A 25,419-nucleotide genomic window follows, 5' to 3' on the forward strand; every position below is an offset into this window, starting at 1 on the left:
ACGTATGCTATATTTCATGTTTTTTTTTTCTATATTTTAATATTTTTTGAGTCTTTATTGTTTTTATCGTATGTGGATTTTATATCATTTATCATTTATATTTGGCATTTATTTATTCTATTTAGTTATTGTATATGTTACTGTAACTCCATTCCAATCACTGTTAAGATGCTAATATTCCGTTTGGGTTCATCTGTGTCATCGTGAGAGCTCTTCCTAATATTATGGTCGCCCCCCAACCCCCCTCCCCCACCCCCGGTCCACGCTGTGACCCTGTTCTTGGGACTCCACGCGGTCTTTGCAACTCCTCCAGGATTCCCCTGCCAGCCTGGCTCGTCCGCTGCTGCGCCTGCGCGCGCGCCACCAGGATCTCCGCCGGATGGCGTCGGGAGCGCGCGCGCCCGCACGCACGCACGCACCCTTGCGTCACAGGCGCTCCAGAGCGGAGGAGGGCGGGGCCGGACCCTCCCGGGGAGGCGATCCTCTGAGGTGATCCCCCGGTTTAAAAGGCGCTCCAGTTGCCGAGCGCAGCCCGAGCGATGCGTCACGGTCACGGGCGACCCAACGGAACCAGGATCCCCCCCCCCACCACCACCACCACCACCACCACCACTCCCACTCCCACCCACTACAAACCGACTCTTCTGGATTGCCCACTTCAGTAGAACAAGGTTTTTAGAAACGGCGGGAGAACTGCAACTGCAGTGCTTTTATGGATCACGAACTGAGCCAGTTTGCATCCGGAGCAACAGTTTGACGTCACTGTGTTGTGCTTTTTGGGCTTCAAAAAGGAGATGATGAAATCCGCCGAGGAGGGTGAGTTTTCACTTTTGTCACTTATTTGCCCTTTTTCTTTTATAATGTTCAGTGTACTTTTGGAACGTCTGATGACACATTTCAAATGTCCGTGTGGCACTTGGCACACTTCCCAACACCGTTTTAGACTCAAAGTGTGACGATGAATCACTTTCATGCAAAAATAGAGATGCTTCCTTATGCCAATTATGTCCCTTTTGACAATGTGATGTATATGACATCAGCATATGCATTTTGGTTAATTATTTAATATTACAAATGCTGAAAAATGATCCTGGAACTCATTTTGGATCCTGTAAATGGATCGTTTTTAAATATTTGAGTGTGCATGCTTTTCTTAGCACTTTTTGAGACATCAAAACATAATGCTGATGATGCAGATTTGTTTTTTTTTACCAAATCAAACTCGATTAAGAAAATTAAACATGTTTGTATCCGGCATTAAAACAATTACAAAAAATACTAAAGACCACAACTCAGATGAGTCAATTACAATTAAGAAAAATCGCTGTTGGCCACTTAAAAAATGTCATGGATCCCACTTTGCGTCATTTTGTGAATGTTTTCCTTTTCTTTTTTTTTTTGTTTTTTTTTTTTTTGCTAATTTTCTAGCTCCAACAATCAAAGTGTGTTCCAAGATCTTAAAAAGTGAAGTCACCAAGCTCTTTAAGATGATGAAAAATCAAGCCGCTCTTGAACGTTGTGGGCATGTCTGCCGATGCAACACACATACCCCCGTCGACTGTCAATCAAATACCACTTACTAGGACCTCCAAATTGCACGCTGCGTCGTCTACATAAAACGACATGTTTTGAGCCGCAAAAATATTGCCTCTCAAAGCCTTCAGTGGCTGGAATATTCTCACAGCATCGTCGTCACGGGTGCTTTTCCGTGGACAATGAGGCGCTCTAAAGTGGCCGTGCCAGCAAGAAGCCCCTGTCCAGACAGTCAAGTCAGACTTGAAAAGCTCACCGCAACTGAGTCCTTCGTAGCTCTCTGTCTTTGCATATTTTCAGCCATTATATTCAAACATTGGGAAGCAGATCTTGAATAATGGGGGAAAAAAAAAAAAAAAAAAAAGGGTGAGCATCTTGTTACTACCTGGCGGGACATTGAGGCGTCCTAAATTTAGCCGTTCAGCCAGGGATGAATATAAAAAAAAAAAAAAAAAAAAAAAAAGAAAAGCCTTCTTGTGGTTTCAGCCTGCTCGGGTGCCGCTGACGTCATGTAAATTTACAGCAGACGGGAGCCTCTTGAGCTTGCTTGGGTGACGTCTGCTTCCCAGGCTTTTTGGCACGGACGGGACCACGTAGACACCCTCGGCCGCCACCAACAAAAACACGCGCCGTTTCTCCAGCGTTGCACTTTGTAACGGTGCGATTTAACAGCGCGCGTGTGAAATGAGGAGAAGTCGGGTTTGGTTGTATGTGGGCCAGATGGAGTTTATTTTGAGTTTGTTTTATACAATATGCGTTCACCCCCGCCACCCACCTGGTCTCCATTTACACGACTCAAACCGTCGGAAATGTTCTGTGTCATTGTTCCTGGACCCGGCCGTAGCCAAAGCCCAGTGTGACTGGTCATGCTGCGGTGGATCAAAGTGGGGAGTGTAAGACACGATCTAGGCATATGTAAACGAAAACATGACGATTGGGCTAAGCATGTATTTGTCTTGCTCGTGACGAGACCATTTTGTCATCCCTCCGCTTTTTCGCCAACAAAATGGCTCCACCCCCATCCAGTACAAAGGTAGTCCCACTGGTTAGCACTGGGGAATGAAAATTGATGGACGGAAGGGCGGTTCGATAGAAAATCTGTTTAAAGGGGAAGTCAACCCACACATTTTTTGGGGGGAATATCTTCCCAGCAGGCCCACCAGTTGAAACCGGGCATTCTGATAAATATTGCGTTTGTGTAATAAGTGTTAATCCACTCGTTTTTAGCCATCTCTGGGCGCGGCCATTTTGTCTTCCGTGGACTGAAAACGACATCACAACTGCTCGCGACGACCAATCGCGGCTCGGATTCAGAAAACAGGTCAGCCGTGATTGGTGGTCGTGAGCAGTTGTGATGTCATTTTCAGTCCACGGAAGACAAAATGGCCGCGTTTCAACTAGTGGGCCAGCTGGGAACGTATTGTTGAAAAAAAAAAATATGTTTGGGTTGACTTCCGCTTTAAGGCAGAGTAAACCGTGACGGGTGTCTCTTGCCACTGTTGATGAACGGCGATCCAAAGTCCATGTGTTTGTCTTCCAGACGCATATGGCTACACGCCCAATGTCAGCCTCTCGCTCCCGCTGGGGAACCCTTGCCTCGCCCCGCAGTACCTGAGCCTCCAGTCCAGCCCCGTCATCTCGGTGTCGGAGGCCCACGTCTTCGACGGCCAGGACGACCTCAGCGCCGCCGCCGCCGCCGCCGGCTACTACTCCGTCCGTCCAAACGGGGCGCCCGCCCTGGAGAGCCCTCGCATCGAGATCACCGCCTACGGTCAGTTCCCCGAGGGCGAGGCGGAACAGGACAGCCTGCCCGTGGCCAAGCGGGTCAACTCGGTTGTCACGCTGACCCTTCCCAGCGCCGACGGTTACCGGGATCCCAGCTGCCTGAGTCCGGCCAGCAGCATCTCGTCCCGCAGTTGCCAGTCGGAAGCGTCGTCCTACGAGTCGGGCTTCTCGTACAACTACGACCAATCGCCGCAAAACTCTCCCTGGCAGTCGCCCTCGGTGTCCCCCAAGGGTTCCACGCTGGCCCTGCCCGGCGGCTCCCCGCGACACTCCCCTTCCGCGTCGCCTCGCACGAGCGTGACGGATGACCCTTTCATTGGCCGGGGCGGCTCCAGGCCCAACTCCCCTTGCGGTGCCAAGAGGAAGTACAGCTTCAACGGCGTGGGGACAGCCAACAAGCACTACCAGCACACGCCCAACCACTCCCCGGGACCGTCACCCCAAACCTCGCCCCGCCTCAGCGTCACCGAGGAGTCCTGGCTTCCCAACACCAACCAGTACACCAACTCGGCCATCTTGGCGGCCATTAACGCCCTGAGCACGGACGGCATGGCTGACCTCGGGGAAGGCATACCCATGAAAGCTCGCAGGACCAGCCTGGAGCACAGCCCCACCATCAGCCTCAAGCTGGAGCCCGGCGGCGAAGAGCTGACGCCCGGGGAGCTCTGTCGAGACGAACACCTCTCGAACCGCCTGCCTCTGAAAAAGGAGGCATATTGCGGAGGTTTCCTCGATGTGCCTCAGCACCAGTACTCCTGGTCCAAGCCCAAGCAGTTCGTCAGGTACAGACACAACATCAAAACCCGAGTGTGTTGAATTCATTGAAAATAACGGGGCGTTCCTGGTCTTTTTCAGTCCGTCCCTGCCGGCCCTCGACTGGCAATTGCCGTCCAGCTCGGGACCGTACAGCCTACAGATTGAGGTGCAGCCCAAGTCCCACCACCGGGCTCACTATGAGACTGAAGGAAGCAGGGGGGCAGTGAAGGCTCTGGGCGGAGGACACCCCATCGTACAGGTTCGGAACCAGACTGCTTTACGCTTTGCTAGCAGTGGACAGTGTTTGGACTGTGGGAACTATTGCCTAGCGCAGTTCCGCTCCTACAGCGCTGATCTAACCCAGTTACTGTACGTAAATGGACAATTATGCCACAGTATTAGCAATTTTGAATGTCAAAACCTGGCTCGGAAGGTAAACTCTGTTTGCCGGGTAGTCCTTGTTAAAAGTTCCTTAACCTTTGGCGATGGGTCTGCGGTGGATCTGAAGGGTAGTTCTGGTACTTTTCCCCCCATGTCATTGCTTTGCTAAACATTCCATTTGTCCATTCCCGTACGCAACGCAAATTCAAGACGACAGCCAGCCGGAGAGTAAGGTACTAAGGACCGCTGAAGTTCCTGGTAAGGATCAAGGCTCTGGGTGGAGGGCACAGGTTTGGACCCCAAATTATGTTTCAACACTAACCTTATGTTTGGACCACAGGATATACGGTCCAAATTGAATTCGGGCGCAATTTATTGGGGCCTGAAAGAAGACCTTGTGCAGTATAATACTACTGAAAGGTTCCTGAACTTTTGGTGTCAGTACGGCTGGATAAAGTTGTGGTTGGTTGTCTGTTTTGCATTTTAGTACCATTCAGCCGGCCTGAGGAAGTAGTGCAGTGCCGTGTCATCCTTTCGATAAATGTGACTAGGACCTGGTCTGGAGATTGATTGACTCATTCCGGGGACCCGGTCTAGGGACTCTTTCTGGGTTGCAGCAATCGGTTAGAGACCCTTTTAGTTCCGGGTACACAAGCACCAGGACACTTTTGAAGTCCCCGGTAGTGCCTGAAGTTTTGGCGGCAAAATATAGATAAAGAAAGTTCTTCTGGGTGCCCCAACCCCGCCCTAACGTTTTGCCGGATGGGTTGCTTGGATAGAAAAGCTCTTCCCCAGTGCAACCTGGTTCCCAGTTGCTGCGGCAACACGACCCGCACACGGCTTGTCCGGCAAACGGAGCAACCTCGCCCCTTCTCACCTCCGCTGCGTTCCCCCGCCCGCTTTGTCGCCGGTGTGTCAAAATGCAGTGGCAAGCTATTTAAAGCTGTCACATTTCTGAATGGGATACGCCATTAGGCCGGCCAGTGGCTTCCTGTCCAGACGAGGGTGACTCACTGGTTTTTCCATTGCGTCCCACATGGCTGCTGCGCGCACACGCAAACGCACACGCGCTGCCTGATGTGGACTGAGCTCTGAGACCAGCAGCGGCTTAGTCACATTAAGAAATGAGTACGTAGGTATGTTCTGCCGCCTCAATGTGCCGACCTCGGACTGGCCATGAACGCCGCCAAGAGAGGCGGGTTGGCGTGCATTCCCAGAATGCAGTGCAGTGATCCTCAGTGCGAGGTGGCTAATGTGCGAATGGATTTTGGGGCTTTTTTTGCAAAATTGGATGACTTTTGACTTGTTGAGCCAAGTAACGCTGGGGGGAAAACCCACAAAACCACCAAAACATGCAGAGACAATTTAGGGAGGTTGAATCGAGATTGGAACTCCAAACCTCGGACTGCGGCAGGCGCGCTAATGTCGATATTTTGTCGACTTCGGAGACAATTTCGAATGAAACTTGACGTTCGTGTTTTCCCTGACGCTAAAGACCATTTAGAATCGTCGCCAAAGCCAATATACACTCTTTCGACAGACAATTTAGAATCGCCGGAAGAAAATCGACGTTCGCGTTTTCGGAACCATCGGACAATTCAGAATAATCGACAAGCTCGACCGTCAGGGTTTGTGTACATCAAAGACAATTGTCGCAAAACCTGACGTCTTCTTTCGTAAACACTGAAGACAAAAGTTAACAAAAAACACATTTTTGCAGCCTTCGGTGACTTTGTTGTATGTCTTTTGTGCTTCAAAAAACCTTTGGTTGCCTTATTTAAGAACAATCAAATTGCTCGATTAACCCCAAACTCAAACATGACAAATTCATAGCGATCTTTGAAACGACAAATCTTTCGGTTATTCAAATCCGCCTAGGTGCTACCGATTTAAGGACAGGAGGCAGTGAAAGAGAGAGTGTGTTTTCTCGCTTAAAAAAAAAAAAAAAACCCAAATGTCGCCCCCCTCCTCTCTCTTCCCCTCCTTTTCCGCCGCCGCACAGACGTGTCTTTGTTTAGGAAAGTTCCCGTGTGCGATGGCTGACATCATCGCGGCGAAACCACACACGTTTCTGGCAGGCGGCTCGAGCCGTGTCGGAGGGAGCCTCAAACAAGGAGGCCCCCCTTCCCATTACACAGTAGACAAGCCGCTTCTGAACGCCCCCCCCGCCCCCAGCTCCCCCCCCCCATCCATCTCTGTTAGTTTATTCTGGAACATTCTGCTGTGGTTCCCTTTTTCCAGAATCCACGCGGGCAGCGTCGGCTGTTTTTTGTTCTTTTCTGATGCCATCGGCCGCCGCTGCCCGGCTGCCCGCCGCGACCGCATACGCCAGCCACCCTTACAGCGGCGCAAACCAACCCCACAACGGCGCTCGCCACCCTTGAAAATGTAACGCAACACCGCGCGGCGGAAAGAAAGCGCTTCATCCGAGCTACCGACGGTTTGCGGGAACTTCAAAGACAATTTCGAGTCTTCAATGAATCTCATGCGCACTTTTCGTAACCGACATGGACAGTTTTGAGTCTTCGACAAACGTAACGTATAATTTGGTAAGCATGTAAAAAGTGTGGACTCCTGCGAACAGCGCATATTGTCATTCATCATTAGCCTATCAAATCATTGTTTTCGGAAAAACCGTCCACTTAGTTTTAGTAAATGTGAAAAAACGTTCAACGAGCTTCACTAATTTGATGAAATCATTAGCCCAATTACCTAACAGGCTTGTGTTCATAAACGCCAGAGACGGTTTAGTTTTACATCAATAAACATAGCTTGTAGATCGATCACAAACGTCAACGCTAGCATTGCGTCATCGGCCAACCTAGTGTAGGTTTTCGTATATCTGAAAGATCATTTGTAGATTATTCCATAAACGTACTCTTTTGTAAAGACAGTTAGAGACTCGAATGAACCTAGCTCATTTTTTGGCCATGATTGGAAAAAAAACAACAAAAAAAATGTTACACAAATTCAAAGTAGATGTTTCGTAAACACCCAAAACAATTTAGAGTGTTGACCAAAACAGCTTGAAATAAACATGACCAATGCTGGAGTTTGAAGACTTCATCAATTCTCATGTCCGGGTCATGAGGCGTTTTATTAAATTCATTTCCTTTTGGAATATTGGCCTTGGTCCACTTGATTCCGTTGAGATATCAACAAACATCATGTGACGTGAAAAGCGTGACCGCTTGGATTGTTTTGATCTGGTCGGAATGATCGCCCCCCCCCCCCCATCCCCCCTCCTCCTCCCCCTCCCCCTCCCCGTCCGGCCTCCCTCCTCGTCGGTGCCTTGAGCTGCCGGAGTCTCGGCATTCCTCTGGTGGGCGATAATACGAGCGAGTCGGGAGGGGCCTCAAACTTCTAACCGACCTTTAATTGCCTCGGCAGAGTGTTGTCAGCTGGATGGTGCGTTTGAACGTGCGTGCGTGTACTTTGGCTTTTTGGGCGCACGGCAACGGAAAATCATTCACCAGAACGCAGAACGGCTGCAACTTTGATTCCGACGAGTTGCAAATGTCTTTTGATTTTGCATCGTGCGTAATGTGATATGTGGAAGAAAAAAAAAAAAAAAAGGAAGAGTTCGCTGAGCGATGGTTGTTGCACTCCAATCCTGCGGGTGGCACTAATGCGCAATACAAAGTAATTGAGTGCACGTTATGTACTTCAATTTAAAAAGATATGAAATATATCCTCAAACCTAAAGTTAAATGACAGTGACATAATTATTTGTTTGTATGTTTATTTATTTAAAGGCATTCGTTTATTTTGACTATTTGCATTTTTTTTGCCGTTTGGTTAAAAAAAATAAAAAAATCAGTCAAACTGAGAATTACTGAATGTGGAGAGTTGCTGCGTGGGCCCGAGACCTCACTTGACACCGCGCTTAAATAAACATCATTGCTAGGCAGCGGCCCGTTTCCTTACACAAACACACACACACACATGCGCACACACCCCCACGCGCACACACAAGATTTGAGCGGGATCCTCCTGCTAATCACATGTTGCTAAGTGAAAAGTCGATTCCAGCGTTTCCCCGTGGCAACTGGCTTGTAATTAGACTAAGCGGCCGTCTTACTCTGCTGACCTCCGTGCATTTTTTATTTTTATTTATTTATTTATTTTTTAATTTAAGCCACTTCCGGACTTGAGGGGACGACGCGCCGCAAGACGCGCTTCGTTGGTTCGTTATTGGGCGGCAATGGCGAGCCGAACTCTTTTTTTTTTTTTTTTGTAGACTGACGGAAAAACATTTAATCGTATTATTTTCCTCATTTTATCAACAGACTAATTACAAAAGAAAATCACCTGTTTCTATTGTCCAAAGTACACACCAAAAAAAAAAAAAAAAAAAAGTATCATGTCCAACTTTAGGGGTACTCAGTTACTTGCCACCAAGGGCGCGTCCCGAAGGGGCGGAGCTAAGTGTGCCTGGTCAAGGTCCGGAAGCGCTTTGGACGTGCGGTCGCCGCGACTTGAGCGCATACGTCTTCATCCTCCCGGGTTGCTTTTCAGCGATAAAGATCTGAGTCGCGTCAACATTCGGGACCTTCGCCTCCTGTGGACAACTTTGCTCTAAACCCTCATTTGAAACTCTAACCTTTGCTCCAAACTTTCACTTGAAAGCCTAACACATACTTGAATCCTTCAATTGGAACCCGTAGCCCATTTTTTGAAACCCCAATAAAGGCGAATTTGAAACTCCACCTTTGCCTTGAAACCCTAATTTGAATGCCTAACGTGAAAGCCCGACTCTGACTTGAAGCCCCAATCCTGTTTCAAAACCCCACTTTGAAAAATCTGTCTTAAAACCCTAACAAAGGCCGTAAGCCATTTGAAACCGTATCCTTTGCTTGAAACACTAACCCTGTCTCGGCACCCAAACTTGTTAACTTAGCCCATCTTTAAAACCTTAATTGAGGCTGTCGACCTCATTTGAAACCCTAACCTTGCAACCCTAATTTGCACGCAGGCGGCTGGTGAAGCGTTTTTTTTTTTTTTCTTTCTTTTTTTTTTTTTCTTTTTCTTAATTTTTTTACGTCTTTGCTATCTTCTGCTCAGCTGCACGGCTACGTGTCCAAGGAGCCGCTGACGCTGCAGCTGTTCATCGGCACGGCGGACGAGCGCCTGCTGCGGCCGCACGCCTTCTACCAGGTGCACCGCATCACCGGCAAGACCGTGTCCACGCCCAGCCACGAGGCCGTCTGCAACAACAACACCAAAGTGCTGGAGATCCCGCTCCTGCCCGACAACAACATGCGAGCCATGTCAGTGCACTCCGTACCACACTACGCCGCCCCATACTTTATCGGCGCTCGGGTCGAACCCTAATCCCTCTTTTAAAACCCTAACTTCAGTTTGAAACCCTAATTTGAAGCAGTAATTGGAAAGCTTGGCTTCAAAGCCTGATCCCGGCTTGAAAGCCTCGTTTTTGAAACCCTAACCCTCGATTGAAACCTCACCCTAGCTTGGAACCCTAACATGCGACCGCAGCTCTAATTCCCAATTGGAATCATGAATGATTGTTCATCCAGTCAGCATATTTGTGACTTTTTTTTTTTTTTTCCTTTTTTTTTTTTTTTTGTGTGCGCAGGATCGACTGCGCCGGCATCCTCAAGCTGCGCAACTCGGACATCGAGCTGCGCAAGGGCGAGACGGACATCGGCCGCAAGAACACGCGCGTGCGGATGGTGTTCAGGGTCCACATCGGACAGGCCGGCGGCAGGACCGTCTCCCTGCAGGCCGCCTCCAACCCCATCGAGTGCTGTGAGTGACGCCCAACCCTCCTCGATGCCTTACTTGAAACTTCAGCCCTGACTCGAAACCCTACCCCGCCGCGTCTGAAACCCTGACCCTCGCTTCGAACCCTTACTTGAAATCCCAACCCTGGCTTGAAATCCAAACCGGTCAAACAGAAGGACGATCTGTATTTCTGACGAGAAATTCAGGCAGCAAGGTTGGGAGTAAGAAGGGGGGGGGGGGGAGAAAAAGCAGAACGCAACCACGCAGGGGAGTGAGAAGGTAAAAAAAAAAAAAGAGGAGTGAAGCCATGCTGAGGGAAAATATTCTTGGAGTAAATATTTAGGAGCAAACATCCATCATTTGACGGAACACACAAACGCAAGTTGACGTCGGGATGCTCGGGGCCAAGCGGGGAACGGGTGTGCGTCTGCGGCGCGTGAACTCAGTGGCGTGTAAGAGAGGGAATCAGGTGACCTAAATGCTCTCAGGCGAACTTATGGAATCCCCTCACACGCACACTACTGAGGTTCTCTCGAACAAGCCACTGGAAGCTCTCTCACACGTGACTGAAATGCTCTCTCACACAGAACTGAAGAAGCACTTTTACACGCACAACTGAAACGTCCACAAACTGAAAGGCGCTCACGCTTGCAACTCAAATGTTGTCACAGTCAACTGAAACACAATTACGCTCACTGAAACACTCTCACACATACTAATGAGACACACTGCGGAGAAACTCTTCCACGCACGACTCAACGACCTCTCACGCTTACTACTGAAATTCTCTCATGACTGAAACTCTTCCACACTCATTGCTGAAATTCACACACACACACACACACACTATCGAAACATCAAGGTCTCACACATACTGTGGAAATGCTCTCACATAACTGAAACACTCCCACCCTGACTGGTGAAATTGACAAACAGACGCACACACTACTGAAACACTGTCACACATTCAGGACTGAAATTCACTACTGAAACATTCAAATTGCTGTTTTTTTTTTTTTAGAGAATTTCAGTTATTATAATGTGTGAGAGATTTTCTCTAGTATGTGTGAGAGTCTTTCAGTAGCGTGTGAATGCGGGGGAAAAAAAAAAAACTTCAGTTGAGCATGCGAGACCATTTGAATGAGGCTGGTCTGAGAAAAGGTATTTTGAATTGTCTCCATACGGCCCCTCATATTCACCTCCCGCTCTCTCACATCCAGCCCAGCGGTCGGCCCAAGAACTTCCCCTGGTAGACAAGCAGAGCGCGGATAGCAGCGCTGCCCCCGGAGGCCAAACCCTGAAATTGGACGGGCATAATTTCCAGGCCGACTCCAAGGTGGTGTTTGTGGAGAAGGCTCAAGGTGAGTGTGTGTGCGTGCGTGTGCGTGAGCCCGAGTGCGTGTCTCCCCTGGAGAAACCCCAGGACTATTCCCCCGTCCCCCCTCCCATCAGAATCTCTTCCATCCTTGCCAGAGTGCCACATGTGGTGCACATTAATGTGCTGTATTTTTAACCCAGCACATTTACATTTGCACAACTTTCCATTGCCTTCTTCAGCAGGCCGTGTGTATGTGTGTGTGTGTGCGTGCGCGCGCGCGCACGTTTCTGACTGGGAGCTATTTGGGTTTGGAGGGAAAGAAAGGAGGAGGCGGTTGGTTTACAAACAGCAATTTTCTTGATTGGCCTCGGCGGGGTAAAAACGTGACGTTTGGGCCGGGCAAGGCGCACGTGCGCTCCCAAAAACAAGGGAAGCCTTTGCATTGTTCCACCGGGGGCAGGGAGACGACGAGGCGAGGGGGGAGGGAAGGAAGCAAGCAAGGAAGGAAGGAAGGAAGGAAGGGTCATCCCCGCAGTTGTGACTCACGGCTTCTTGGTGTTAAAACGGCGATAACGGGATGGATTTCAGTTACAAAAAAACAAAACAAATGAATGAAGGGGGTAATGTCAATACACACCAGCGGGTCATTTCATTAGGTACACCTGCATTGTGCAATTTGCAACCATAAAGAAGGCTTGAATTCCTCATTTAAAGGCCCGACCATAGATTTGAACCTCGAGGTGCCGGAGCCTATCCCCAGCTGACCTTGACTTGAAACACTCAGCCAGGCTTGAACCGCTACAGTTTGAAATTCTGATTCGCGCCCATGATTTGAAATCTCGGTCTTGAAACCCTACTTTGTCACCAGAAATGTTCAACCCCAACCACTGTTTGAATACCTTAACCGGGCTTGAAGCCCAATCAATTCAACAAATTCAGCCGGTAAAAAGTGAACCTTGATATCTCGGTTCTTTGAAGTGCTGGTGTTCCTAATCAAAGGGCCAACGCGGGAGCCATTTCCTACCCCGCAACATGAAGATTCTCTCTTTTGGACCCGACGAGGGTTTCCCCGAGTTTGGCGCCCGCGTCGCATTCCCGGCCAATCCTGCCATGGAAAACACCCTCCCGCCCCCGCGCGCCTCCCCTCCACCTTTCCATCCTTCCACGCGGCCGTCCAAGCCGTGTCCTCACAACGTGACAAAGCTTGTTGTCTTCTGGTTATATCATTCGTCGGCGGCGTCCAGGAGGATTTTCCCTTGCTGGACGTTGCCACAAAGCACGTGTGTGTGCGCGCGCGCGCGTGCGCGTCTCAGAGTTTCCCCTGCAGTTGCGCGCGTCGGCAGGACGGGTTGCCCCCGCCGCGGCCGCTCGCCCGCCTCGACGGGCTGCCAACAACACAAAAACCATCAATTGTTTAGTTTTCTGCTTCCGAGGCCAACAATCTCCACTGTGTTTCCACTCAGATGACAAACAACGTTCCAAATGTGCGTGCGTGCGTGCGTGCGTGCGTGCGTGCGTGCGTGCGTGCGTGCGTGCGTGCGTGCGTGCGTGTTGATGACTCACACAAGAGGAAAGCCCTGCTTTCCCCTTTAAGGTCCTTGTGGATGTTTCCAGCAGAGTTTAAAAGCGGTCACTTGATGCGATTCTCGGTGTGTTTTTTTTTTTTTTTTTTTTTTCTTTTTTTAAATTAAAACAGATTTGGTTTGTATTATATAATATACAGCTTGTGTATGCATGTTTTATTTTATGAAAGGAAAACAACTGTCCATCTCTTTTAAAAGTAAATATCTTTTTCCAGTCTACATAATTATAGGTTTTGTATTTTTTAGAAATATGAATAATTCTTTTTATTGTTATCTTTTATGGCAAAAGAAACAAATAACTTATTTGAATTGAATATTTTTTTAAAGTTATGGTTAAGAATCATTTTTCATGCGTTATCCATATTGTTAAATCTTATGACCAATAAACAATAAAAGTAAACAGCTTTTCAATTCAATATTCATAATTTACTTTTTTTGTAAAGCTGTACTTTTTTTTTTTTTTTTTACTTTTTATGAATGAAATACGTTTTTATTTTTTGTTTTATGATCAAAAGAGCAAGTCCACAGCCATCCAATTATACAATTATTAAAAGTCCAATCACATTTGCTTTTTTGTGAATTCGATAAAGCACCTTCATGAAATACAATTATTTGGTTTTTGGTTTTTAAATTTCTATCTCTATGTATCAACCAAAATCTCTTAACATGAAATAAAATTTCAAAAGCTGTAATTCTGTCATTACGAAGGCCATAAGTTCATATCTTTTTAGAGGGAATTCCTATATCTTCTAAATTCGTACTTTTTACCGGCTGTCTTGTTTGGTAACTTGAGAGGATGAAATTCGCAACAATTCTCAGTAGGACAAAGCGAACTACAATAATGAATCCATTGTGAAATGAAAAACCTCTCTGGCAGTGCTGATTCTCAATCCTCCGGAATAGCGAGCGTCATTTTAGGCTGCGTAGCAAATAAAGAGCTAATGCTAAAGCTAACTTACTAAAAGTGTTGGCGTTCTTCTTTCACCTGCTCATCTGCACCTGCGAACAGCATCAAGGTCGTCCTCGTCACAAATAACGCAGATAGCATCGACTCTCCCACATTTCCTCGACGGGCCTCCAGCATCGCCTTGTCAACTAAAACCTCCACCGTCTCTTTTCCCAAAGCTGATAAGCGACCCCATTTGGGAAATTGCTCATTTTCGGCGGGATCTGTTGGGCGGTGTCGGGTTCCGCCGGAGGCGTCTGAGGATTTGTTCGGGTGTCAACACAAGCAATTAAATGGATGAAGGAGACAAATAGAAAACGCAAGGCTGTAACATTTTTTTTTAAGCCTCTTTTTTTTTTTTTTTTTTTTTTACTAATTATTTCTATTTACGCCTATTGGATTACTTTTTTGTCTTTCTTTGATTTTCTTGCAGAAATTGTCCAACGCAATGCCTGCTCCCAAACCCGAGACCAGTTGCACTTTTCCACGATTTGCAGCGCTAAACATTCGTCGTTAGCTTTTGAAAATTTTTTTTCTCCCCCCCCAGTAAACCGAACCTCCCTCTTCTTGTCTTTCTCTGGAGGTTTCAAAACTGCGCCTGGCTGGCCGTCACGTCGCCACGCCCGTCAAAGGTGACCGAAAAGCGCCGGCCCGCGAATGATCGCCGCGCTTCACTTAGCGCCGTTGGCGCTCGAGTTGAGTTGACGTTTTGCGCGTCCGTGTTGTGTTGCCTTGGCGACGCTTCAGGCTCAAGGTGTTGGGTGTTAAATCGATCTTACGGGAAGATTAGCAGGGGGATAGGAGCTCGAAAGCGGTAAGGGGTGGGTGGCTTTCGGTTTAGGGTCAGAGTTGGGGCGAAGTGAAGTGTTTGGGGTTTTTGGGTCGAGTCTTGCGTAGCTCTCATCTCCCCAGAGATCTCGCGCAAAGTTTTCTGTGGCGTCAGGAAGGAAGAATCATAGACAAGGGTTGCCTTTGAGCTCACGTGTTTGTGTTTACTGTACTTTGCCACCCTGCTGCCGCCGCCGCCGCCGCCTGACTGGAGGCACCAAAGTGCCTCCACCCAGACCCAATTAGTCAGCACAAGGGCCCGTTTGAGTCCCTTTATGAAGCCGCGCTGACACTTGACTTTAGTGTACGCTATTGTGCATCGCAGCTTTTGGGCTCATGTCAGGAGAAGGCCACTGGGTTTATTTGGAGGAGGGGAGAGGAGAGACTGTTGAACTTGGGATAATATTGGATTTTGTCCAGCACGGTGGGCCGCAGAGCTAAGAACCATATTGTGCTCTGAAGAAAGGGGGGGGGGGGGGGCTGCTTCTGGATCAGCACAGGCCAAGCAGATGTTGCCCTCTTGCCCCGGAACATTCTGCGGTTGTCAAATCCAGTCCGCGGCGATCACGTCCCTCATTTTAATTGCGATATGCGAAACATGAACGCGTGGCGGACGCTGTCGTCGGCCACGTTTTCGTACGGTCGGAATCCAACAAGGTTGAACTTTTTTTTTCTTTTTTTTTTCAAAGGAAGACCACCGTTGACTTGAATGCTTTTCGATGCCTCGGCTTTTTTCAAACCATAACGGGGGCAAGGTCCAAGTGAAATACACAAAGGCGTTCACATACTTTCCCCCTGTCACATTTGCTACCTGCTCATCATCAATCCGACTGTAATGGAGACAAATATATACACAACCTCCCTTCCAACGGCGCCGTCTTTCACGGCCTCCTCCAAGGAGGGCTTCACTAATGTTTTTGCGGTGGGGGGAAAAAAACAAAACAAAAAAAAAAACACTCAACTCATTTCCACAAAACTTTGTGCAAGAATGGGTCCAAATTCAGACACATGCAGGAAGTGGGTGCCTGTGGTGCCGCTTGAAGTTAGGATTGTTCAGTCTTGGCCTCGGATGACACTCTGCGGAGGGCCTCGGCTTGATTTTTTTTTTTTTTTTTTCTAATTCTCGGAACATTCAAACAGCAAAGAACATTTGTCACAATTCAAGGAGCCAGCACAAGCACAATCAGGGTTCGCGTTCGATCCCGAGCGAAGGTCTCGGAGCGCCATCAGGACTTCATAAAGCCGAAATAAATCCAAAGAAGAACTCCTGAATCCATTCCCACTCCAACCGCAATCAATTTGGGATTGACGGCGCATTGATCCTCGCTGATCGGTGCTGGGACCGGTTGGCTCCCCCGTGACCCTCAAAGGGGAATAAAGACGGTTGAGGACCTGGAAGGACGCACGGAAAACAAAGTGTGTGATGACGAGAAGGCATTCCGACGTTGAAATTGTTTGCTCGTTGGCGTCCGGGGGGGGTGGGGGGGGGTCCTCCTCGTCCAAGGAGATGCTTGGCCAGTGAGCTCATGGGCAGCTGGAAGTCCGCTTTGCGGTTGGAAAACTTGCGCTCGGATTTTCCCACGTCCACAAGGGGCATCGCGGAAGCCGTCAGTGGCCGACCCCGCCGCCTCGGCCCCCCCCCCCCCCCCCCCCCCCCGTATGCGTCCGCCTCAAACACCGGCGGACGTTGCCCAAATGCGAGGGCATTGCGACACCTTCACTGCTCCATTTTAGTTTCACTTCGCCTTCAGCGACGTCGCCGCTCGTCATGTCAATTTTGCCCCGTAAAATAATCCGCAAAATCGCAACGTGAACAACTTGTAGGTCAAAGCGCCACTGTATGCGACACCGAGAGCTGCTTCTAATATTCCGACCCTAAATCAACACAAATATTCACAAAAGCTCCTCGATGTGACGCAGAGCAGATTCTCGCCAGAGCGTGTCGGAGGCGACTTTCCAGACGCGACGGGCTAATGAGTTCGCCAGCTGCTGTCGGGATTCCGCGCGCGTCGACTCGCCGAGGCCCCGCACGACATGTCGCTCATCTCCTTGGAATGACTCAGGGATTTCTTTTTTTTTTTTTTTCTTCTTCTTCTTTTTGGCATCCGATTTCTCGCTCCCTCCGGGGGGACATGAGCGCACGAGGGTCAGACGCTGTGACGTCGCGTCGCTGCTTTCTCCATCAGTGATGTAACAGACGATGAGAGCGGTGCTTCCTTCCGCCGCTTCTCTTTGCTCGCGCGCTTTCCTCATCTGTCTTTTCTTTCTCTTCCCCTCTGCAGACGGGCACCACATATGGGAGACGGAGGCCAAAGTGGACAGAGATGCCTCCAAGCATGTAAGTTGAACCGCTGTGGTCAGTTTGCGTCGGAATCGTCAAAAAAAACACGTCGTGCGGCCAAGACCCCGTTCAGAAAATGAGCGATTTTACCGGCGCCCGCTTCCTGCTCCTGACTCGTTTGCGTGGGGCTGCTCCAACTCAGCCCCGTGTGACTGCTGACCTCCGGCAGGTCATCAGCCACTTCATTAGGTACCCTAGAAGTCAGATCCAATGCCAATGTGGCCAAAACGCATCGCATTTAGAAAATCTGCTATTTATTTTGCCCGGAGCCAATTTTCCACCTTTGTCCGACCAACCAAGCTTGGTTGCAGTTTTAAGCTCACACAGTTCATCGGCCACTCCATTAGGTACACGTGCACGTAAGATCCATCGGTCAGTTTGGTTTTAGGGCACTTTTAACCCCGCACAGTTCGACACCTTCATCAGGTTCAACCTACACCCGATGAGTGTTGCCGTTGGTATTTGGACCGAATAAGAAGCAAAAGCAGAAATGAACACTATCAGGGGGTTTCATTGAAAAATATGTTCATCAAAAGTAAGCCTCGTTGTCTTTGCAAAAGTCAACTTCATCCTGTTGGATCTCATCAGATGAGCGCAAGTGTACCTGACTATGCGAACACAAGCCAGCAGATGACCTCATCTCGTACGCATCAGCAGCTTCAAAACAAAAAACAAAAAAACAAAAAAAAAACGTCCATAGTTACCGCAGTGGTGCCAGTCTTTGTTGGGCTCCTATTTTCCACCTTTTTCCTGGTCAACTTCCTGCTTAGCGGAGACGCCGGTGCCGGAGCGTGGGAGAGCCAGGAGCGGGGGGGGGGGGGGGGGGGGGGGCAGGATTAGAGGTTGTTTTTGCGCGAAACACTGCACCTGCTCCCCTGCGCGCGTGCGTGCATATTCCAGAAAGTGCTGGAACACTTGGCTCGTGGTGCACAATAGCTCACCGCCTCCGTCGCCCGCACGCTGCATTTGTTGTGATTTACTTCTCAACCTCTTACTATTAAAATGACATACATCACATCTGGGTGAGTCATCATTGTGCAAGAAGCCCGATTTGTCAGCGTCAATCCTTCCCCGCTGCTCACGTTGAAAGTCAAACTTTTCAACTTTCAAAGTTCCGAGGCGTGCTCCAGCCGGCGCGTGTGCGTTAAAAGCCGCGTGGCCAACCGGGAAATGAGGCAATTTGTCACAAATGTGTGCAACCGCGTCGCAGATGGCCAAGCGTTTCGAGGCGTTTTGATCAAGTTTCTTGTTTTGGTCGAATCAAGGGCAGCCTCGGTTGGCTTCATTTGACTTCACCGACTCGAAGTGCGCATCCTGGAATTTGGCCCGAAATAGCAGCTTTAAGTCAAAATGGCTGAATTCCACTTCTGGGTCCGGGGCAAATTTTTTTGTGTGTCCTCTTATGATAGACTCGTTCACATCATTTCGTGTTTCGTCAGCAGCAAAAAAAAATTCCGACTTTCTAGACTGTTCGATTGAGGCAATTCATTCAAAAAGGCTGGCAGACTTCTTGAAACTTTTTGGTGCGTCCTCTTATGAAACAAAATGCCCACCGGATTTTACGTCGAGCTGTGAAAACGTCGTCGTTTTTCCAAACTTTCCACTGCTGAGTGCGCGCTCTTCGTCTTTCAGAACATGCTCCTGGTGGAAGTCCCGCCTTACCGCAACCAGCGGCTCTCCACGCCGGCGCACGTCAACTTCTACGTCTGCAACGGCAAGCGGAAACGGAGTCAGTACCAGCGCTTCACTTACGTGCCGTCCACAGGTAAACGCCACATTTCGCCGGGTATGAGTGCGTCCTTATTTTAATGGGCGGAGTCCCGTACCCGGTGGCAAAGCTGACTGGACCAAATCCAATCCAGTCCAGTTCAAAGCCACCATTTTGTGCGTCAAGCCCTTGTGTCTCATGTACGCTGGACGTGGCGGGAAGCAAGCGGGATCCCAAAAAAAAAAAACCAAAAAAAAAAAACCCAAGCCCGTCTGTTCTCCCGCTGCTTGAATGTTTCTATGAGTCATCGGACACAAGGTCTCATTGATTATGTTTGTTTGGGTATCCTAGCCACAAGGCCGCTGGCGTACAAATGCGCTGACTCACGTCCGTCGTCTTCTTCCGCTCAGTTCCGACCATCAAAACCGAGCCCCGGGATGACTACGACGCCCCTCTGGTGTGCGCCCCCCTGGGGCCCGGCCTCTCCGTGCACCCCAAGCCCTACTTCCCGCCTCAGCTGACGTACGCTCAGCAGAGATCGGCGCCCAAGCCCAACCCGGCTTGCTCGCCGAGCAGCAGCCCCAAACTGCACGACTTGTCGCCGCCGCCGCCGCCCTTCGCCATGCCCCACGTATCCATCATCCAGGAGACCCCCGGCCGCTTCCAGCCGCCGTCGCAGCCGTCCACGCCCGAGGCCGCCTTCTCGCCCGGCGGCAGCCCCGCCGAGGCGCCGGAGAGCGGGCGGCGGCCCGAGGCGCCGGACGACGGCGGCCCCCCGCCGTTGGGCGTCAGCATCAAGGAGGAACCGCAGGAGCTGGACCAGATGTACCTCGATGACGGTGAGCGGTCTTTCGATTGCATCGGTTTGCCGCATGCTGTTGCTTGGCACGCGCACGGCGCCGCTTCGATCGCGGCCGCTGAAGCTGTCAAAACTGCCTAGTGCCCAAATGCAGCTTTCACCATGGTACCCCAGAAGTTGGTGGCCAAAAGTATTTTCACAATACCAGCACCACTTCCTGTTTGACGTGATAGCTTATTAGCTAGCAAGCCACTTTCCCTCTGGGAAGGCAACTTTAGATTTGGTGGCAAAAAGTCCTCGCTAGTCGGTAGCTCTTTCGGACATGAAAATGCAAAGAATCGTTTCTGCTTGTTCCAGTTTCTGAACAAGTCGCTGTTGTCGGGTTCCACGTCTGGTTACGTTAATGTAATGACGTCGCACGTGGTGCCGCCGCCGCCGCCGCCGCCGTGACCATAATGGTCGCTTTCGGGGATGAGGGGCAGCCACAACTGCGGCTGTTTTCAGCGGCGGCCATTTTCATGTGGTCGGTCACGTCATTAAAGCCTCGTCGGGTGCCCGGCGGGCGCCGCTCAGGTGTAACCTTTCACTTCTGGAATGGAGCTCATGAAGTTCAAAGTCAGACGACAATTACTTTCAAAGCGTACGGTAGTTTATTAGATGAGTTTCAATTTTATATATTCCAGTATGAGTGTTTCTGAATTGAACTTTGGAGCTCCTTTCACCAAAGCAGCACAACCCGACTGTCGGATATGAAATTGAATATGAAAATGGACTTTATCATTAATGATTACAAATAATGATCAACATCCATATATCAATTATTTATATATGACTAAATTTGCATTAATATATAATAATCGGGGAACGGCGAGTATTGATACCAGATATTGGAATCTGGCCGATACAGCACTTATTTTACGGTATCGGGTACTCACAGAGGCTGCCGATACCAGCCACAGACACTTGAGGCAAAAAAAAAAAAAAAAAAAAATCTGACATTGAGTAAATCTTCCTTGGCAGTAGTTGGCACTATACTGCGGCAGTTTCACACATCAGCAAATCATCATCCGTGTCAGACTTTTTTTGGGTCATTGTGTTAAATGGAATCACATAATATATATCAAAAGTACAAGAGCTATAGGTATTCTGTTTCGGTGTGTACTCAGAGTGAATACTGGTACAGGTATCGGTCAGAAGCAAGTGACATTGAACATCCATCCATTATCCAAACAGGTTATTCTCATCACTAGTAAAACATTTTGTGGAATAATAGATAGGAATCAATAGGAATGTAAAGAAATGAGCAATGAATGTATTCCATTACCGTTAGTTATCAAACAATGGTATTGAATCAATTTAATATACTGTACTGACTTAATCATTTTTACATGACGTTTTTTACTTTACTTTTTACTCCGTTATATTTGCTAATCAATTCCATGATGCAGCAGCACATTTAATGAACTACATCATGTTTTCATACTAAAATAAATTTTACCTAAATGAAAAAAAAAACAACAATTTCTTAAATATTAAATGACTTAAACCACTTAATAAATGAACTGTACAAACTATATCATGCATTATTCGAACATTGAATTCAGTGATTCTTTTGCGTACCACTAGAGGGAGCCAACATGCCACACTTTTCACCAACTGCACAAAGACATACACTGAGTGACATCCCGACCATTCCGATTGACGTCAACTCACGCCGCTGCCTATTTGTGACAGTAAATGATCAACAACCATCTGGAAAATTCCAGAAAGAAGCTCACAGATTGCCACAGCGGGATGTTTTCGAGCGTTCCATCCACTTTCTGTCCGCCGTCCATCTCGGCACGCCATCCAATCGCAGGTATCCTCTTACGGGAAGTGTGAGTCACGACTCACGCCGTCTGGTCGCATGTTGACTGTCTGGCCTGCGGGCGAGCGAGCGAACGAGCGAACGAGCGAGCGAGCGAGCTCCTAAAGGCCGAGCCCCGAAGGCGACGTTAGGCCGAACGCCATTAGCGCAAGATTTACATGTCAGTAAAAATAGCGCTGGCGGGCCGACGGCGGGACAAAGGGCAGAGAATATGTCTGTTTTATGTTGAGATGCGGAAAACAGACTCCCCCCCCCCCCGCCCCCCTCCTCCCCACCCTCGCCTTCAAAATGTCTGTAGCAGCTGCTACTTGCGTAAGAAAAAAAACCCGTTTCATTCAGCAGCAAGCAGAGGAAACACTGCATCATATTATAATATAATATGATGTAATATAATATAATATAATATATTCTATTTTATATTCTATTTTATATTATAATATGTTATAATATATATTCTATTATCTTTCCTTTTTGTTGTCCTTCTATATTAAATGTCATATATATATATCTATAGGCTGATTATTGATGACCAAAGTCCACTTTCAAAGCACTGGAAGCGGTGTTGTGTTCAAGAACAACAGGAAATCCGAACGTACCGCTTGCGCAACAGATGTGCCGTCACACTTTTTGCCACTTTTGGGCATTTTGGTGAACAGCAGAAGCATTTTGTGTGCGCGAGCGCTTCGCAGTAACAAAGTAGGAGCACCGAGAAGCCAAGCCAAGAACATCTCGCGGCTTGCGGTCTGGACTAAAACGTGGCTGTAAACTTTTGGAGGTGGGCGGGGCCGGGGGGTGCGTTTGTTTTATCCCCCTCATGCGGGGCGGGAGGCTGTTGTTTGAACCCCGTTTTGGCAAAGGCCGGCGGTGCCGTCCCGCTAATTGTTTGGGAGTTCCTCGGATGTGTGCGCGTGGGTCAAAGTGTGTCTCTATACGTGTGTGTCTGGGCCTCCGTATCAGGCGGCGCCAGCTGCTGCGTACATCCGCGGGACAGGAAGCACGTTCCTGGATGACTTCATAAGAAAAGCCGTCGACCGCCCGCTGCAATAACGCAGCAAGTCATAAGTGTGTCCTGCTGCCTGTTGCCGGAGTTGCCACCTTCACTTGTCCTGCGCTCGCTCGTGCTAACACGCTAGGTCAAGAGCATGTCTACTGCAGCCTAAAAAATTGCTAACTTGTTTCGTTGGAGTTATTTTCTGTCCACCAATCAATGGGCAGCACTGTCTACCGCTGCCCCCCCCCCCCCCCCTTTTAGGTACCCCACCACTTAGGTTGAAAAACTTAACCAACTTAGGTTGCTTGTGTACCGTGTAAGAAGGGAGCCAAAAAGTGATTTCAACGTCTGACAATTTTTATTTTTTTTTTTACAACTTGTAGTTGGTACTGTGAAAAAAAATATATTTTGGGGGACAGCAGAAATGCAAGAAATGATGATTTGTGACAAAGGGAAACAAAAGCAAAGTAAACCATGACGAAGTTGACAATGTGAGGACTTGAGCATCTTTTCGCTTTGCTCTGTCTCCATGGCAACTCGACCAGGAAGAAGCGTTGATTGGCTGAGAGCGTTGGCAACGCCCGCGGCGTCCCCCTCGACTATTTTGGGGCCGTCGATACATTGACGTCTCTTCTCCAATTAGATCCTGCGCTTCAAAATGTAGGACACGGCAAACAGTGAACGAGCTGGCAGATGCACACACGTCGGTGCTGACGTTGTTTCGTGGACACGTTAAATTGCGCCGCAATTGAATGCATGTGTGCGTTGGATACAAAAGTCTGCACACCCCTGTTTGAGTGCTAGGTTTTTGGTGGTATTAAAAAAAAGAAAGAGACCAACACAAACAATTCCCAAACTTCTTTTCCACCATTAATGTGCCTTATAACCTGAAATTAAGTTATTGTTTTAAAGCGCTAAAATGATGTGGTTGCACAAGTGCGCACACCCTCATAACTAGGATGCGGCTGTATTTGGATGACGCAATCACATTCCAAATTGTGTCAAGTGGCAGGCTTTTCCTGTCGTTTTTTTTTCTTCTTTCGAACAGATGCCTGAAGGTTTTGCGCTAGCACTGACTGCTATGTTGAACTGATCATAATTGCCTCCACCTGGACTCGTCTTAGTGCAGTTGAAGTTTGAATGTGGTCGGTTCATTCCAAACAGAGCCGCATCCCAGTGACGACCGGGTGTGCACACCTGTGCAGGCATATCATTTCATTTCTTCATTTTTACTTCCCTCCTCAAATATTAAAAAAAATAAAATATTATAAAAGGAGTTTATACTTGAAGAGGGGTATGCAGACTTTTATATCCACTGTATGCATATCTTTGTATGCGTTTGCGAGATGACTCATTTGATGTATGCACATTAGACGTGTAAGCTTGTATACATGCATGTATGTGACCACATGCATACATACGGTATATTACTAAAATATCCGCTTAGTTTTTAATCAATCTCATGCTTTATTGAATTTTTATTTTTTTTTTCCTTTTCTTGCAGTCAATGAGATCATCAGGAACGATCTGTCCAGCATCTCGGTCCACAGCCACGCATAAGGACAACGAGTCAAAAATGACACTTGAATCAAAATGGGCGCGCTCGGTCTCCACAAATGCATCGCCATGACCACCAGGGTCCAACACCTGCCTTCTTTTGCATCTTTTAGTCCCTTTCAATTAATAAAGGACCAAGTATCATTTCTTTTTCATCCTGTGCTGCACTTTGTCAAGCATCCAGTACCTAACAGTTACGTCATGTATATAAAAATAGCAATATGCGTACGGAAAGTGCCTTTTAACAAGCAAATACTTTTAAATGCATTAGGTTGGTTTTACATATTTTTAAGTGTTCATTTGAAGCATTTTCAAAAGCTAAGCACTCAAGCTGTGGTATGGTGTTTTTTTTTTTGTTTGTTTTTTTTAACGCTTTTATGGACTTACTGTACAGTTTTTAATGTATTTTTAAGCATTTAGACAATCTATTATTAATAATATTCTGTATGACTACCAAAGAACAAATCATCTCAAATCCAGCAAAGCTTGACTTCACACTGCTGCCAAGACCAAAGAAGCAAAAACTAACAAGTGGCAATAAGTACATAGTAATATTAGAAGGTTTTTAATATTTATTCCGCTTGCATGTGCTCTGTGTATCCATGTTTATCATGCAGCCTCTTACTATTAGTTTACTTTATTATTCGTTTTTTAATACGCACATGTATTTATGAGTCTTAACGCATCTCATTGAAGTTTACCAAAGAATCCTTCTTAGGCCACTTGATATAATCTACCGAATGTTGGATTTGTGTTTATTTGTTAGTAAATCATCCAAACTATACAAAGAAAGAGCAGAGGGAATCTTGCTTAGTTAGATTTGTTTTCCTTCTTTTTTTTTATATGGTCATGAATACAATTTGTTCAACGCAATAAAGTTCTTTTTTTTTTATATGAAATTACTGTTCTCCATTTTGTCACTATGTTAAATGTGTGTGATGTCATTTTAGCTGTATTTTTCTAACTCTACAAAACAGGTCGATACAATGGTTTATTTACAAATAAAACAAGTTTTCTTTTCTTTATTAAGGTGAGGGAACAAGGGTGAAACATCAACATTTGCAAATCAAATGTTAAAAAAAAAACACTCAAAGGAGAATGCAAAACTCTGCTCAATGTTTTCATAGAATATCAGCTGGAGCACAATTGAACCCAAGTAGATACAGTACATGGAACAACAGCGACATCCACTGGTGACTTGTGCACATTACAAAAAATCACTGATTTTTTTTTTTAAATGGATGGACAGATTAACAACAATCCACTGCGACAGTAGAATAG

The 25,419-nt window shown here is 47.7% G+C and overlaps 1 protein-coding gene across 1 annotated transcript; it reads left to right on the forward strand.

The window, feature by feature from the left end:
* The first annotated feature begins 427 nt into the window (after positions 1–427).
* nfatc1 (nuclear factor of activated T cells 1) lies at positions 428–24,999 on the forward strand. Its single transcript, XM_086014409.1, has 10 exons — positions 428–816; positions 3,074–4,100; positions 4,174–4,333; positions 9,520–9,725; positions 10,052–10,224; positions 11,421–11,561; positions 17,158–17,213; positions 18,849–18,981; positions 19,335–19,763; positions 24,086–24,999. The coding sequence occupies exons 1-10, from the start codon at positions 795–797 to the stop codon at positions 24,139–24,141; spliced, it is 2,403 nt and encodes an 800-aa protein (XP_085870535.1). The 5' UTR covers positions 428–794; the 3' UTR covers positions 24,142–24,999.
* The last annotated feature ends 420 nt before the right edge of the window (positions 25,000–25,419 follow it).

Source organism: Filicampus tigris, chromosome 18, assembly GCF_054856515.1.
Source record: "Filicampus tigris isolate MCC_2025a chromosome 18, RoL_Ftig_1.0, whole genome shotgun sequence".
NCBI lineage: Eukaryota > Metazoa > Chordata > Actinopteri > Syngnathiformes > Syngnathidae > Filicampus > Filicampus tigris.